At 35.3% G+C, this 17,793-nt stretch overlaps 1 protein-coding gene across 14 annotated transcripts in view; it reads left to right on the top strand.

Moving 5' to 3' along the window:
* The window catches only part of LOC143254306 (uncharacterized), a 269,977-nt gene that overhangs the window by 191,844 nt on the left and 60,340 nt on the right, over positions 1–17,793 (top strand). For 9 of the 14 annotated variants that reach the window (XM_076509263.1, XM_076509261.1, XM_076509265.1 and 6 more), the window contains one exon: positions 5,428–16,028. The exons of the other annotated variants lie outside the window; for them this stretch is intronic. In XM_076509263.1, coding sequence (XP_076365378.1) covers positions 5,428–6,597 — 1,170 coding nt within the window. In that variant the 3' untranslated portion in view covers positions 6,598–16,028. Of the gene's footprint in view, positions 1–5,427; positions 16,029–17,793 lie in introns of those variants that run through there. 14 annotated transcript variants of the gene reach the window in all.

The raw sequence follows: 17,793 nt of genomic DNA, 5'->3' as shown, positions 1-17,793 counted from the left end.
ATAGTCATTCATACAGCGAAGATGGAACACAAACCATGATTCCTCGGATTCATTACACAGGTACATTAACTGTTAAGCCAAGCCCTTCCCCAGTGGAAACAATCGAATGTACGCACGACATTGCATGCTTTAAAACAGTGTTTAGCATTATTACACGGATTAGTGTTTTCAATATGGTAGTATTTTCTCACTCGAATGCAGGGCTTTCTAATGGTAGAACATCGGATGTCGTGTCCATATCGCATTCAGTGTTTCCTCAGCTAACTACGAGCGTGAAAATATTGTTAATTATTTCTTTTCGAATCTATTTTAACAAGTGTTAAAATACTTTGAATCAGAATAGAAATGTGTTACTGTTGGTGTGTAAAACGGTCCCTTAAATAAAACGTTTGTTTGTTTTTGAACTTCGCACAAAGTTACTCGAGGGCAATCTGTGCTAGCCATCCCTAATTTAGCAGGGTAAGACTAGAGGGAAGGTAACTAGTCATCACCACCCACCGCCAACTCTTGGGCAACTCTTTTACCAACGAATAATGTGATTGACTATAACATTATAACACCCCCACAGCTAAAAGGGGCGAGCATGTTTGGCGCGACGGGGATGCGAACCCGCGACCCTCAGATTACGACTCGCTCGCCTTAACACGCTTGGTCATGCCGGGCCTAAATAAAACGTCAAGAGTTATGTAGACCTTATTCGTTATTAAGCACAAATCTACAGAATAGGCTATCTGTGCTGTAGTTACGTCAGATATAGAAACCTGATTTTTTAGTGTTACAATCCCTCAGAGTTTCGTTTGAGTCAGAGAAAGCTACAGCTGACAATATATTAAAATATTTTTTTCCATTTTTCCCTCAACACAATTGGCAGAGCTAATAACTTTAACAACAGAATATCCAGTATCATCCTAAATGTTAAAGGTCAAGTGTGAGTTAGTGTTAAGTATGTCAGGTTATGAATTAGAATGTCCAGAGCTCGAGCTGCGATTTATCTCTCAACACGCGCGTAACGTTTTCAATTTTTGTGAACCTACTTGGTCACTCTCCAACTAACATCTAACGATGTTTGTCATTGAACACAAAGATACACAACGGGCCATCTGTACTGTAGTCATCGCAGGTATAGAAACCCGATGTTTTAGTATTATAAGTCCTCAGACTTGCTGCCGAGCGAGGAAAACCTTAAGCCGAAAGTATATCATTTTTTTCCCATCCTTACTAAATATATTGGACATAGTTAATAACTTCAAGAATATAAATTAGTGTTTTATAACCGAAACATACCATCCTGCTGTGTGGTTGGACAGTTATGTAGTTATGGAATGCTGTTGACTGGTTGATCGCTCTATGGTTCAAAATTTAGGAACGTTTTTTTTCCCTCGAACTTTGAAGTCTGTGATTTGCCATTTCTGGTGCCTTTCAGACTAAAAATTCCAAATTTTGGATTTTAGAAAATATCATTTTAATAGAAAAATATATTCGAATTTTTTTCTTGACTTATATTGTAAACAAAAAACAAAACAAAACTGAAAATAAACCTTGGATTATCAAATCGAATACATTGATTTTCTTTAACTGACAGCCAAAATAACATGATGTGTGTTTTTCTTACAGCAAAGCCACATCGGGCTACCTACCGAGCCCACCGAGGGGAATCGAACCCCTGATTTTAGTGTTGTAAATCCGTAGACCTACCGCTGTACTAGCAGAGGGCAAATAACACAGAGTTCGACTATTATTTTATGGTTTATGTGTATATTTTGTTGGAGTAGACGAAACTGTGAAAATTGTTTATAAGACAATTACGACTAGGTGGTAAGGGCACTCTACCTGCAAGCTGAGGGTCACAGGTTCGAATCCCCGTACCACCAAACATGTTCGCTCTTTTAGTCGTGGGGCGTTATAATGTGACAATCAATCCCACTCTTCGTTGGTAAAAGAGTAGCTCAAGAGTTGGCTATAGTTTTGAATTGATAAACAGGAGGAAAGGCAGTCAATCGATAGAACCCACCACCACCTCCTGGGCCACACTTAATCAAATATTGGGAAGTGACTGTCACTCTCATAAGAAACCCACAACCATAAACTGTGAAACGCATTTTTGTGGCAACAGTATGCAGACAAGCAACCTTGGATTTACAATCAGGCCTTCTAGCCACTAGGCTACGACCAGCTTCTTTGTATGACAAGAGTAAAGAGTTGGGCAGGGTTGCCCCTTGATATTAGATACAATCACTACAGTCATTACAAAATTTGTGTTACAGTTACGTTTTAAATACTGGATTGAGACCCGGCGAATCGTATTTTGCTAGTGTATGCTCCTACTTATTTCTGTTTGTTTGTTTCGGAATGTCGCGCAATGCTACACGAGGGCTATCTGCGCTAGCCGTACCTAATTTAGCAGTGTAAGACTAGATGGAAGGCAGCTAGTCATCACCACCCACCGCCAACTCTTGGGCAACTTTTTTATCAACGAATAGTGGGATTGCCGTACCATTATAACGCCCCCACGGCTGAAAGGGCGAGCATGTTTGGTGCGACGGGGATTCGAACTCGCGACCCTCGGATTACGAGTCGAACGCGTTAACCCACCTGGCCATGCTGGGCACTTATTTCTGTATTTCTTTTCTTAGCTGGGCGAATCCTAGTGGTCATCGTATAGGGCTGCATGTTGCAAAGTTCTGGTATTGAAACGTAGATTTCACTTAACACACACACATTGCTGTTTCAGCTATCGATGCTTTATAGAAGTAACAATTAATCTTGTTATTCGGTTTAAGGAATCGGATAAAATCCTCGTGACAGCAGGTGCTGCTGTCTCTCTGACTCCGCTCTCATTATTAATTCAAAGTTAGGAACAGCTATGTCAGAATCCTAGGGGGTCTAAAACCTTACCATTTACAACACGTGCGCATAAAATGTCTTTAAAGTTGATAGTTTTCAATTCTAAAACAATAAACTGTATATTAGAGACAAACCAGTTACGATTTTTACTTTGAAATATAACGTAACAACATTTTTACTTTTTTTGTTCCTGGGCACAAAGTGTTATTTCCTAAATAAATAGAAAAAACCTATTTTTCTCTTCGAACTTTGCTTTAGTGACCTGGGAACGTATAACGAAAACATGATAGGAGACTATATTTGGAGGCTGATATGTGAAAGTGATTTACATTACAGTCGTAAATCTCGAAAAACTACTCACTTCTAAACATTTTTGTATAACTTTAGTATAAATACATGTAAATCTTGATTCATATGTTGTTTCATTCAGACCTTATGTAAATGAAAATGTGCAAATTTATACGTTTTTACGTAGAAAATAGGTTAATTTATAAAATTTATTATCCAGGTCACAAAAGCAAAGTTTGAAGGGAATAATGGCCGTTTTCTGTACTTTTACAACATAAGCAATTAAGAAATAACACATACTATCCAGGAACAAAATTTGTGTTACATAGTGTAATTTATGCACCTAATCAACCAATCAATAACTAGCAATAATGACTTTAACATTCTCTGGTAAAAAACTTATGTTCTGATTGATTGTTTGAAATTAAGCACAAAGCTACACAATTGGCTATCTATGCTCTGCCAACCGCGGGTATCGAAACCCAGTTTCTAGCGGTGTCAGTCCGCAGACATATCTCTGTGCCAATGTAGGAAGGCGCTAATGTTATGAATAATTTTTAATATTACTTGCCAGTAACTAGTCATCTCTGTTTCGTTGTAAAAATTAATCATTTATTTCGGGTTTATTTTAAATAATACAATTATTCATTTCGGGTTTATTTTCAATATTACAGTTATTTATTCTGGGTTTATTTTAAATAATACAGTTATTTATTTTGGATTTATTTTAAATAATACAATTATTTATTTTGGATTTATTTTAAATAATACAGTTATTTATTTTGGATTTATTTTAAATAATACAATTATTTATTTTGGATTTATTTTAAATAATACAGTTATTTATTTCGGGTTTATTTTAAATAATACAATTATTGATTTCGGGCGTATTTTAAATAATACAATTATTTATTTTTGGTTTATTTTAAACAATAAAACTATTTATATTCGGCTATATTTATAGGGTAATCTTCCTAAATGGTCATAATGGTCAATGTCATATTTATTGCATAGTTAGTTACTTTAAGCCTGTTTTGTCCGATTCACCGAGATTCACTTTTGTCGTGATTTTAACGTAATTTAGTTTTCACAGCAAGTTAGCGTTATTTTTATGTTGGTGTTTTTTTTCGTGCACTTTATTGTGTGTGTGTGTGTATATGTGTGTTTTATTAATATTGATGAGACACTGACCGGATTGAATAAAATCTTTCCTAATTTTATCAAATTAAGACTGAGACATAACTCACCTACAGAGTGGGACAAAAGAAAGTATCAGATGCAAAGTTTCGTTACTTCGGTTATGAGGAATTCAAACCACACCATAAAAGCAAATGCTGTCTATACTCAAACACACAAATCTGATAAATTCATCACTTCTTTATATATCTTCATCTGCTCAGTATACGCAAGTTTACTAGTTGACATGGTCATTGGTAATGGTAATAGGCTTTCTGATAGCACAAGTTTAATAGTTGACATAATCATTGGTAATGGTAATAGGCCTTCTGATAACACAAGATTAATAGTTGACATCGTCTTTGGTAGTGGTAACGTGCCTTCTGATAACACAGGTTTAATAGTTGAGATCGTCTTTGGTAATGGTAACATGCCTTCTGATAACACAAGTTTAATAGTTGACATCGTCTTTGGTAATGCTAACATGCCTTCTGATAACACAAGTTTAATAGTTGACATCGTCTTTGGTAATGCTAACATGCCTTCTGATAACACAAGTTTAATAGTTGACATCGTCTTTGGTAATGCTAACATGCCTTCTGATAACACAAGTTTAATAGTTGACATCGTCTTTGGTAATGCTAACATGCCTTCTGATAACACAAGTTTAATAGTTGACATCGTCTTTGGTAATGCTAACATGCCTTCTGATACTTTCTTTGCACCCACACTGAACTTAGTATAGACTAACCATCCTTTACTTTTCTGAAGTGATGCTCGGATCACCGTCTAACCTACTCAATCCGGTAGTGTTCATCAAGGCCCGCCACACCATGATGGCGCCACCATCGTCTGCTGTGTTTAGCTGCGTCTAATCAGCCTGCCTTGGAACCCTGGGGTGGCTCTGATTGGATTTGAAATCCACAATCAAAATCAAATCTGTAAAAAAAATAAACAATAAAGTAATGATAAAGAACTCAAAATTTGGAGCCATGCTGTTAAGCAGACAAATTGGGCATTGAATGGTGTGGTAGGCCATTCAAAACAAAAATTAAAGTTATTGTTTTCAGAAGATGGCCTCACTGATTATGTTTTCCCGTCTCTTCTGTGCTTTTCCAGATCTTTGGTTCCAAGGCAGACTTGCAGCTACACACTCAGATTCATATGCGTGAGGCCAAACCATACAAGTGTTCTCAATGCTCCAAGGCCTTTGCCAACTCGTCCTACCTGTCTCAGCACACGCGGATCCATCTGGGGATCAAACCGTACCGCTGTGAGATTTGCCAGCGGAAGTTCACCCAGCTGTCACATCTGCAGCAACACATCCGGACCCACACCGGGGACAAGCCATACAAGTGTCGTCATCCTGGCTGTAACAAGGCCTTCAGCCAGCTCTCCAATCTCCAGTCCCATTCCCGCTGCCATCAAACTGACAAACCTTACAAGTGTAACAGCTGCTACAAGTGTTTCACCGATGAGGCCGGACTTCTGGAACACATCCCAAAACACAAGGAATCAAAACACCTCAAAACCCACATTTGTCAATATTGCGGGAAGTCCTACACACAGGAAACGTATTTGGCAAAGCATCTGCAGAAACATTCGGACAGGATGGAGAAGAGGTCTCACGCATCAATGAGTAACAACGCTCCAACACCTCAGACACCTGTGGCTCGAACCCATATGGATAATTTTTGGTCAAAGAATGCTACTTCCACTCAAGGACCAGAAAATTCTTATTCTGAAAACTCTTCTACTGCAGCCATCGCTGCTGCTGCTCACTCGCTTGTTCAAGATGCGTGCCTCCAATCTCCCCTTGGAGACCATCCTCGGCTTCATATGTCTTCTAGAGATATGGAACATCGCCAATCCTTGGGAAGTGGAGGGAATGGAAACACCGCCAATAGCAACCAAAATCATCGAGAGCATTCGGAATTGGGACATGGTGGCCTTCTTGGATCCTCTCAGATGTCATATGATGGAATCCCACTCTCTGTTGCCAACAGTAAGACCACTTCAGCCTTCACTCCTATCCAATCGGGAATGTTACCAATCTCTTCAGGATCACAATTGCCACTACCAACAGCTACATCAAGATCTTATTTTCCCTACGAACCTGTTAATTTTCCAAAAAATCCTTCACAGATGAGCTCAATGGAGTTAAAATCTTCTCACAACTCTTTTCCGAATCAACTTATTTCCTTACATCAGATAAGAAACTATGCCTCCATGCCTTCAATGGCAGGAGGAGAACATCCCATTACTCTTAAAGACAAGAGTCAACCATAGATGGTCTTGGCTACGTAATATTGATTTTGTTGTTAATCCAAGTTTCTCATTATAGAACTGTTCTGGAAAAATTGTGGTATGTGATTTTTGTTGTTGTTTTTTTAATTCTTTTATCTTGAAATCGTTCCTTAGAAGAAAAGAACAGGAAAAAAATGTTCTGTAATCTTACATCAAGAGTGCCACTTCGTCCAGTGTACCTACAACATTTTAGACACACATCTTAGAAAAGAAAGAACTGCCAAAGTGCAACATAGCACAGAAGGCTTTGACACCGGTGAAACATTAAATAAGTAGATGTGATGTTAAATGTGTTTGTGAACATAGTCCATCTGCTGCTTCATTCATTTTGCTACAAAGTGGTAATCAACGTAAGAAGCAGATTAATAGACTAAGTTTAGGCTCACTCCAGCGTAATTAAAGTTCATTTTCAAACTGAGATGAAGGAATAATTTGAAGTTATCATTGATAGATCGTGATTTCTCAAGTACTTCATGCTAATATTTGTTTTTCATACAAAAAAAAAAAAACTAGCCCAGCTCAATTTACTTTTACAGAACTTGAAAAACCAAAAACCTAGTTTAGATTATTTTAACAACGGATAGTAATCGAACGACTTTTCTGTCTCATTTTCGTGGTAACGTCTATTCACTAGTTTAACGTTTGGTGCCCAGTTGAGCAATAGTAGGTAACTTTGATGTTGGTGCCTTTCAAAACACAGACACTCTGTAAACACATACATATAGTATGTATAATTAATTATATATATATATATATATAAATGAACATCTTCATTGATTCTTAAATCATGTACATCGTGTACACACACACACACAGAAGGAAGCAAAAAAAAAAAAACAGTCAAAATGTCATAGCCTAATTATAGTTTCAGCTGTGATAATGCCCCTGCTATGACGCTAATGTTATTAGCGAGATTTTATCGCAGTAAAATTTTCCGAGTCATTATTATAGGTCTGTTCATTCTGGTTAAATATATATATTCATCATTGATGGACGCCCTGTGTAGTAACGTCGATTGTTGTGGTGTTTAAGGTTTGGCTACAATTGTACACAAGTGGTTGTACTGCGTGAAACGCTAAAATTTTGGAGCATGGCAAGATAAAATCTTTAACCAAGCTTTACTGTGTTTAGGGTAAAATGTAATAAAGGATTAATAATATCAGATTTTTTTTTAAATCAAGACTTATTTAGAAAAGCTCTCGAGCTCATTTAAAGTAGGGAAACTTTTGCACGTACAAATTAAGACGTTTCAGTCTTCATTTAGCCGTAATTAAAATACACGCGTGTTTTTGTAAATACTCGCATGTGTCTGTATAGTTATTACCGTTACCATAGTTGAATTAAAAACGCACATCTCAAGAAAGCGACACCTATGAGATCTAGGCTGTGTTATTTGTAACATTAAATGGATGAAATTTTAGTCTTTTAAACCTGATGTTCATTAGGTACAACCGCCACCACTTCATATATTTTACGAACCTGTTGTACAAAAACACACAAAGCATCAGTAAATTTTGGCTTGGAAAAAAGAAACAGAAATATGTTAGGTAGGCTTCACTTCGCCAGGGGGCGTTATTCCTTGTGGATTTATTAATCACACGAACGTTTTTAGTAAATGGCACTGTTTCCGAATGCTGTAGTATAATTTTTATATCGCATGTCATTTAACTGTCACTTATCATATCTACTGGTAACTTTATTTCGATGTTTGTTGCTCTTGTGATCTTAAAGTAAAAACGAACAAAAGTTTCTGCTTTGATTTTTTTATATATATCTTCGAGTTCCCTCATTGGCTGGCTCTGATTTGCCTTTGCCGTTGCGACCCCATCCCTAACCCCCGACTTCAGTTCCTGACCAAAGACTAGCAGCATCGGTTTTGTATACAAGACGACTCAAAACAGAAGGAAGTACGAACTGATGGTTTAGCGAAGCCGTGCTTAAAGTTCGTAGGCCCCCTTGTGTCTCAGGGGTAATATTTAGAGCTAAAAATTCAGGCTTCGGCTCCTGCAGTAGGCATAATGCAGAGAATTTATTGTGTTGCTTTGCGCTAAAATAAACAAACAAACCGATGAAAGGTTAAGAAGACAAGTAGATACAAATAAATTTGTCCTTCCAAGAATAAAACGACTTTACAAAATCTGTTAAATTTTCATATGAAAATTTAATTCTGTTGGCTATAACGTGCCTGGAAATAGGACTTCAAAATTTTAATTCGATAAATAACGACAACCACGAAAGTGTCTGATTGGCTTCATATACCGTGAATAAAGTTAAGACTAATGGTTTGATTGGCTCCGTACACAGTGAATAGAGCTAATACTAACGATTTGATTGGCTTCATATACCGTGAATAGAGCTAAGAATATCAGTTTGATTGGCTCCGTACACCGTGAATAGAGCTAAGACTAATTGATTGGCTTCATATATCGTGAATAGAGTTAAGACTAATGGTTTGATTGGCTCCGTACACCGTGAATAGAGCTAAGAATATTAGTTTGGTTGGATCCACACACCGTGAATACTTTGTTTGTTGTTGGTTTTTTTTAATTTCGCGCAAAGCTACACGAGAAATATCTGCGCTAGCCGTCCCTGATTTACTAATGCAAGACCAGAAGGAAGGCAGTTAGTCATCACCACCTACCGCCAAATCTTGGGTTACTCGTTATCAACGAATAGTGGGATGGACCTCACATAATAACGCCTCCACAGCTGAAAGGGTAGCAGGTTTGGTGTAACGGGGATTTGTGCCCACAACCCTCAGATTACGAGTCGGGCTCCCTAACCACCTAGCCATGCAGGGCCAGACCATGAAAAGAATTAAGACTGACAGTTTCATACACAATAAATAGAGTTGGTACTGCCGAATACCACTCACACAAGTTATTTGTATCCTATACCTCTAAATGTACACCCACTGTGTCTGGAGTATTGTAACAAATCCATAAGCATTTCAAATCGTGTTTTATAGTCATATAAAAACATTTTTTTAATTGTAGACGTGAGTTTTTCCATAAACATTTCTTGACGGGATAATTAGTTTAGCGATAGTAAGGCATTATTTCTGAAATTTCAAAGAATAGATCATTTTGAAAAATAATCGAATTTTATCAAGAATTCTGAGTCGAAGACAAAATTAATAATTCTTTTACAAGTGACACTGAAGAAATTAAAGCTTTGGTTGTCAACACGACACAATTGGCTCTAAAATTTGAATCAAAATTACTGTTTTCTTGGTATTCACATTATTTTGGAAAATAAACCTTTCTAATTTCTTTAATATTACTTAAACTACGTTTTTAGACAAGGGTTAATGCGTATAATCACAGGCGACAAAAAATACAAAATTTATTTAAAGACTGGTTTCTTTGCTTTTATAGAATATCTTTATCATCAGTACCTAAGATATTCTAGGTATTCTGTTATAAATGTTTCCATGGAAACCTGTATTTCGCAACAAATTTTAATAATTCTTTTTATTGTTGTTCGTTGGGAAAGTCACGTGAAACAAAACTGTTCCGCGTGAAGTTTATCAAATTTAAACTTGCTGTTTTTACGACACTTAAAGTTGTTGCATTTCAAGGAAAACGTTATGTAATTTAAAAGGGTTTTTATGGTCTCGTGATGACGAGAAACGCACTTGAAGTAAAAATGTGTCTCAGCACGGCCGGTATGGGTATTAACACTTTTACTAATAAAACTCTGCTTTATTAGTAAAAGTGTTAATACCCACACCAACCGTCCTCATATACGTCATCACTACCCTGGTATTGTTAAATCGTGTATATTCATTATATAAAACAATGTTACGTATCTAGGAAGCGTTGAACTATTGGTTGTTCATATGTTATAAGATTGAGCATTATTGTTTCAACTCTGTGTTGCTGTAAGTTTTAGAAAAGCCTAGAATAATTAATTTATTTACCATATACAGGTTACAATTATCATTTGGGGCAGTTATCTAAATAAAACGGCAAAATTGCACGAATTTATGTGTAAAAAATGAAAATTTAAGCTGTATTCAAAATGTAAGTATAACAGCTTCTCTGGTTGTTCATTAAATGAGTCTGTCAGCTGTGTTAACTGCATAGAAATCTGTATATAGTTTAATGATTTTCTACAGTTTTACTTACGCACGGTTTTAGAGGGAACCTATTACAGTGGTCAAAATTAACACTGTCTAAAATTATTTCAGGTTGTAGGTTTATATGAATCTGTGATTAATATCCGAGCTTTGAGCGTTCGTAGGACTGAAATGCTTGGCGTAGTGTTCTGTAGAAATGACAGTGATGAATAAAAAATTGTCTTCAGGTGAACCGACCAAGTTTGAGAATATTGTTATAGAGGGCGTGATATTTGCCGGATTATTACGCGAGCAGTCGTTTCACTTTCTTAGAAAAATGAATAATGAAACTTTTGTTTTCAGAAAGAAAAGAAATACATTTTACACTCGTACTGCAGGTTATTCAGTTATGAACCGTGGTTTTTGTTCTTTCATATCTTGCGAAATATTTTTATTATCGTTATTAAAGTATATTTGAAGGTAGATGTTTTGGTTTATCAAGTTTCCATAAGTGTTCAACGAGTGAGTGTTATTACGATATTAGTTAACGTTTGAACGCTTGCTAAGGAACCAGATTAATTTAATACCTTTTGGTAAAGAATATAAATCACAGGAAGAATTTCGGTTATTAAAGATACATCTTTAGAACAGATTTATGTGTGTATGCATACAGAAAATCGCATTAGCAAATAATAACTACTAGGCCTACTTTAACTTTATTTGTTTCTGTTCTGTTTGAGTCGATATTAACTGTAATCTTATGTCCCATACAAGACATTCCCATATTATTTAAATTTATTTTATGGAACAGCGGTATGTCTGCAGACTTACAACTGTAGAAACCGTATTTTAATACGCGTTGTGGGCAGAGCATAGATAGCCCATTGTGTATTTTTGTGCTTAACTTCAAACAACAACAACAACTGTTGTAGTTTTACTCTACTAAAAACTCTTTTTACCTCAAAAGATCCAAAAACGTGTTTATAAATCCCAAGAACAGGGGATGTGAGAGATCTTATGGGATGTTCATCAGAGCCAAATAGTTATTTCGTATTCTTTATTTTTAACTTAGACAGCAGACCTTATAAGTAAGAAGAGTTTATGAAATTATCTATATAACGTCTTAATTTTAAGATGTTCTCTGAATTACATTTCGAACGATCGCTTTTAGACGATGTAATCCAGTACAAGATCGAATAAAAATTACAGCTCGTACATTTAAATTTAGACAAAAAGTACAAAAACCACTGTAATGTCAAATACAAGAGCGTTAGCAAATTTGTTTATTGTATTCAAGAAAACATCTCGGAAAAAAGAACGTATATTTTAACAGTATTTTGTCCAATCATCCTCATTAAAATTATCATATTTTATAGTTTCTAAAATCATTTTTGTTTTATAGTTAAACATAAGTTAGTTTGATTTCATGTGTGTTTTTCCGTTTCCTTTGGCATTTCTTAGTTTTCTATGAAATTTGGGGGTGTATTAATTTTTAAAACCCAAAAGTATCTGAAAGTTGAATATTCTGTGTGTTAAACGTTTCGATTCTGATTAGGCTAGCAGCCATGTTTGTTGTATTTATAACCATTAGACTTGTTGAGTGTTCGATTCGAAAATATAAGAACGTTTGTTTTTAATCTGAAGTGTCTTGAGATGGAAGAAAAGAAACAAGGTTGGCAGTTTTGGGAATTCGTTGGATATAGTAAATGATTCTGTGATTTAGATTTTTCAAAAAAACACATTAATTCGCAAAAGTAAGCAACTTTATTTGTTCGATGGGATAAAATTGCTAGCTGTATTTTTCAACGTTATAAACGTTAATGATTCGTTTATCATATGCGGAATATAACACTTGTCTGCCATTAGCCTTAAGTTATATACAGATTGCCCTATTAAACTCTGAAAACAAAAAAACAATTAAACTATAAAGAGTGTTAGAGAAAGATTTGTGCACAACAATCTGTTCTAAACTAAATGATCCGATGTACTCATCTTTCAGCCACGTCACGTTTGTTGTATGCTAAATGGTTGCCATTGCTAGACAATCCACAACTGGAAATAATACAATAGCCTGTAATTTGTCAGGAGGCATACCATTTTTCCATTAAATTTTTTTAGAATTTGCACATTATCACAAATGATTTGTTTGTTTGTTTGAAGTTAAGCACAAAGCTACACGTGGGCCATATGTGTTCTTCCCACTATGGGTATCGAAACCCGGTTTCTAGCGTGTAAGTCTACAGATACACCGCTGTGCCACTGGTGAAGGAGGCACCATCAGGAGCTTTCGGTGTAATCTTCTACAAGCTAATCAATTTGATTTGGCAAATGATAACATTAATTAAATTGTAAAGATAAAAATTATATAACATTCACTTTATATGTGTGAAATATTCTAAAATAAACGTTATTTTTGTACCTTTCAATTTTAAATTTCTATATTAAGTAAATTATATCATGCAAGAAAATCAACATTTTTGTTTGTTGATAGTTCTAGGTTAGTTTGTAAATGTAGCTTTTCAGCGCTTTCTTTTTTGTATAAAAAAGAAATAATTGTTGAAAATTAAAGCTATTCACTGTTAGAAGTATTGTAACTATCTTTGTAGTTCTAGGGACCCGGCATGGCCAGGTGGGTTAAGGCGTTCGACTCGTAATCTGAGGGTCGCAGGTTCGAATCCCCGTCACACCAAACATGCTCGCCCTTTCAACCGTGGGGCGTTATAATTATACGATCAATCCCACTATTCGTTGGTAAAAGAGTAGCCCAAGAGTTGGCGGTGGGTGGTGATGACAAGCTGTCTTCCCTCCAGTCTCATACTGCTAAATTAGGGACGGCTAGCGCAGATAGCCCTCGTGTAGCTTTGCGCGAAATTCAAAATCAAACAAACAAACTCATTGTAGTTCTTAAATTGCATTTCAGTATTAATCGATGTTGACAGTCATTTCAAAACAACACCCTTTGGTCGAAGTATGTTTCGGCCTCAAGGTGTTTTGTCTAACGCTTGTTAAAAATGAATGAAATTCGACATTAATTTTCACAGGAAGTTCCTGTTAGCAGTATATACATTTTTATAACGAAATCAATCGCAGTATTCATTTGGGTCTTGTAATACCCATTTTCAAAATAGTATTTATACTTCGCCTTTGTTCTTCTGATGTTTAAGAACTGTTGAGAAAGCATTCATTTCTGAAATATATAGTTGGTGCCCCGGTGGAACAACGGTAAGTTTATGGACTTGTAGTGCTAAAATCAGGGGTTAAATTCCTCGCGCTGGACACAGCCCGGTGTAAACTTCCTCTAAAATAAACAAACAACCCCAAATGGCGGTGGTGTCTTTTGTTAAGAAATAGATGGATGGACAGTATACTGATCAAATGTGTAGAGACACCCAACATTCACTAAAAATGCACTTGCTTTTAAATTCAAAATTAACAATCCGTCATCGAAACTGATTTGTTACTTTTACCACTCAGTAGATAATTATCCAAATGTTTGTGGTGCATGCTTTTCTCATGGGTAACGATATGAGAGTGTTCTCTTACTTTTCTTTTACTAGTGTTAAGTGAAACCAGAAAATTCGTTAAAGAAAAACCATTTAGAAATACATTAGGTTTTTTTAGGGTTTTTTGTATCAGAAAATTTAGTATAATTCTAAATCATTTAAGGAACTGGTCACCAGGGGCGATATAACCTTAAGCCTAACACTAAAACAAAGATAAAAATCTTCTAAGTGTTATATTATAAATAGTCCTGCATATGTAACAAATGAATGACGACTTTAAAATAGAATTTCTTTGTTTTGTTGATACTCTGTTCTTACGTCTCTAAACTTAAGTGGCACGAGATAATTAAATATTCATGGTACTCCTCTCACTTGAAAAGGGCTGTTTTTCTTTATAGTTAACATACTAAAATAAAGTTTAAACACAGAACATACGTTAAATATAATAATTCGTTTTTGTTTTAACAATCGGTCATTGTGAAATGACAAAAATATCAAGCACGTTAACTTGTAAATAAATGTCACATAAGGATGTTTCTCTGTTTCTTTTTTACTTCAGACTTTCTTAAAAAGAACTTTAGGTAACTGGAACTGATACTGGTCAGTGGTAAAGCATACGTTAAGTTACGTGTTGCACGTGTCTAAGAGTCGCGTTTGCTTATGAATGGAGCTCAAAAATACATTGAGATATAAATGTGGTATGAACTTGAAGACACAGTACGTTCGATAGAAGATATTAAAAACCTAATAACTTTTAATTAGGGTTGGGTACTAGTAAAACATTAGAGTACTGTAGAATAGCTAGAACATGGTAAGTAGTCGGAGCTTTAAAAAGTAGGTGTTTTTTGTGTATAACTTTTAAGCTACAAGTTATAAAAGAAATTGTATTACAAATGTATTGCGGTTTGGAAATAAATGAATGTAAATATGCATAATACGAAATTATGAAAGGCAAAGCAAAAATATTAAAATCTTGTACATAAAAAGGGAAGTTTTATGAATGAATATTTTAGGTTTGGATTGGAAGCGTTTCATAAACATTTTCGTATCTTCTTACAACACGTGACATCAAGAAATAAGAGGAAATTAGAATAACAAATGTGTGTATTAATACTGTGATAATCAGAAAGAAATATTTTAGCAAGAGCTATCAGGGAATCAAATAACATGTTTCGAGGAAAGAGTTAGATGCCGAGCATCAGATGGAAAAGGAATTAGTTTTGGTTACACGTTAAACTGTTGTATGTTAGTAACGTAAAGCTTGTGTTGTGGTTAAAAGTTTAAAAACTTATTGTCCCCGGAGCTAATAAGAAGTGTGAGAAGATCCTTTGCTCAGGTTTTTGCTATTTGGTACAAAATAAAATTCTAGTTAGTACGTTTATAAAAAAGAAATGGATGATAATTCTATGTAAATATGAGTCGCTGTTACTTTATTTTTTTGTTTTTTTTTGGCAAGTTTGTTGAATGTGTTAAAGTGATCAAAATAACATGAAGTAAGTTACGAAATCAAGGTCTGGTTATACAGAAATGAATCATACATAACTTGATGTCGCGTTCGTCTCGTTGTGAGATAACCGATCGTATTGACCTTTTAGTTTTTATTGTTGAAGTGATGTGTTAATTGTTATCCTGGAAACGGGGCTCTTGACAAAAGATGGCGCTTTCTGCTGCCAACCGACTTATATTTCATATAAGTAAAAAAAAAAAAAAATCTGTTTCTAAAATTGTGTTGTAAGAAATGGTTTATTGTTTTCAAATGATGTGTGCTCTTTTCTTTTTTTTTTTGTCTCTGTACACTGTCCGTGAATTGTCACTGTATACTGCTTAAATAAAGTACTTCTTTGGGATTACTCTGTAGCATTAGTCGAGTTTTAAATATATTAACCGATCCATGTATCGAACTTTCTGGAATCATTACACCGCTTAGCGAGTATGAAGGTTTTATGTGATATTACAGTCTTACGTTTGTAACGTAAGTAGAATCGTCTGTAGTGCAGTAAGGAGAATTTGTGAAACACAACGAAATATGTACTGTGAGTATCGGCATATAAAAAAATAACATGAATTTTATATCATGGCGTAGTACACATCATTATAAATGATCGGTAAGGAAATCCTGATATCTAAAATAAATATATCTTAAATAATTTGTACCCTAGGGTTTAAAAAACTCAATTAAAGCACATGTAAAATCATAATGTTTATTCGAAAAAAAATCTGAACGTGGTACTTATCGTATAAAAAATTGTCCTGTGAAGATCTCTCTATGAATGAAATTACAGCAACCATTGTTTGAAGATCATTCACACTTCATAGTCTGTTCTGAAATAAACATTTCCCGTTGAGAAGAACGCCCAATCTAAAAAACAAGGTATGGAAAATATATCTAAAGGTGAAAATTACCATCTTACTACTCAAGTACTCAGAATGTAAGTCATGGAAATATATACGTAAGTAAAGAGAAAGAAAGTTGAAATAAATATTGTTAACAGAATCACTTACATTATTACAGTGTTAGGATTACTTGAAAGAAATGTTAGCTCGTTTTCTTTAGTAGATATTATCTCTTAAATTAAACCTTTAAGTTTCTCTATAAGAAGTGTGGTTTCTTTAAAATACTAATGATTTATATTTTTGTGTAGATTTAATTGAAAGAAATACTGTCTCAAATGTTTGCTTCAAACCTCAGAATTCCAAATCGGTTTTGGCTTTTTAGGCTTCTAAATTCCTGTTTAACCAGATAGACTGATATCGAGTTGAGTTTTTCTTAACAACCAACGCATAGCTGTGTAGTTTCGTGTTTTTGTTGTTTTCATTTTCACTTTAAAAGAACCCGAAGCCCGTCCAGTCCCAGTTCTCTGGTTTGTATTCTTTTAACCCAAACCGTCAACATGTTCACGGAAAAATTGTAATGGCATATAATTCCCAACATCCAAAACAAACTAATCGAATAGTAATAATGATAGAGTAGCAGTATAGAGAGAACAAAAACAACATCCGAAGCGAATTTTACAAATCCAGAAACGGCCCGGCATGGCCAGGTGGGTTAAGGCATTCGACTCGTAATCTGAGGCTTACGGGTTCGAATCCCCGTTGCACCAAACATACTTGCCCTTTCATCCGTGGGAGTGTTAAAATGTGACGATCAGTCCCACTGTTCGTTGGTAAAAGAGTAGCAAAAGAGTTGCCGGTGGGTGGTGATGACTAGTTAGTTACCTTCCCTCTAGTCTCACACTGCTAAATTAGGGACGGCTAGCGCAGATAGCCCTCGTGTAGCTTTGCGCGAAATTAAAAAAAAACAAACTAAAGAAAAACAAACAAATCCAAAAGACCTGAAAAGCAGATTATAATGTGTTTCTCAAACATTGTATTGTGTTACAAGATATAATTGTGTCGTACACCCATTTTACAATGATATTTTTGAGACAATTGGCATAAGACATGTGTAGACACATTCAAGCAATATCAGTCATTTTTGGACTTCTCGTTATGTAGTTATTGTTGTTTTGAATTAAGCACAAAGCTACACAATGGGCTATCTGTGCTCTGCCCACCACGGGTATCGAAACCCAGAATTTGGCGTTGTAAGTCCGCAGCCAACCGCTAAGTCACTGA

The sequence above is a fragment of the Tachypleus tridentatus genome, chromosome 6 (genome assembly GCF_004210375.1).
Source record: "Tachypleus tridentatus isolate NWPU-2018 chromosome 6, ASM421037v1, whole genome shotgun sequence".
In the NCBI taxonomy this organism is placed as follows: Eukaryota; Metazoa; Arthropoda; class Merostomata; order Xiphosura; family Limulidae; genus Tachypleus; species Tachypleus tridentatus.
This window is presented reverse-complemented; position numbering and strand designations above follow the sequence as displayed.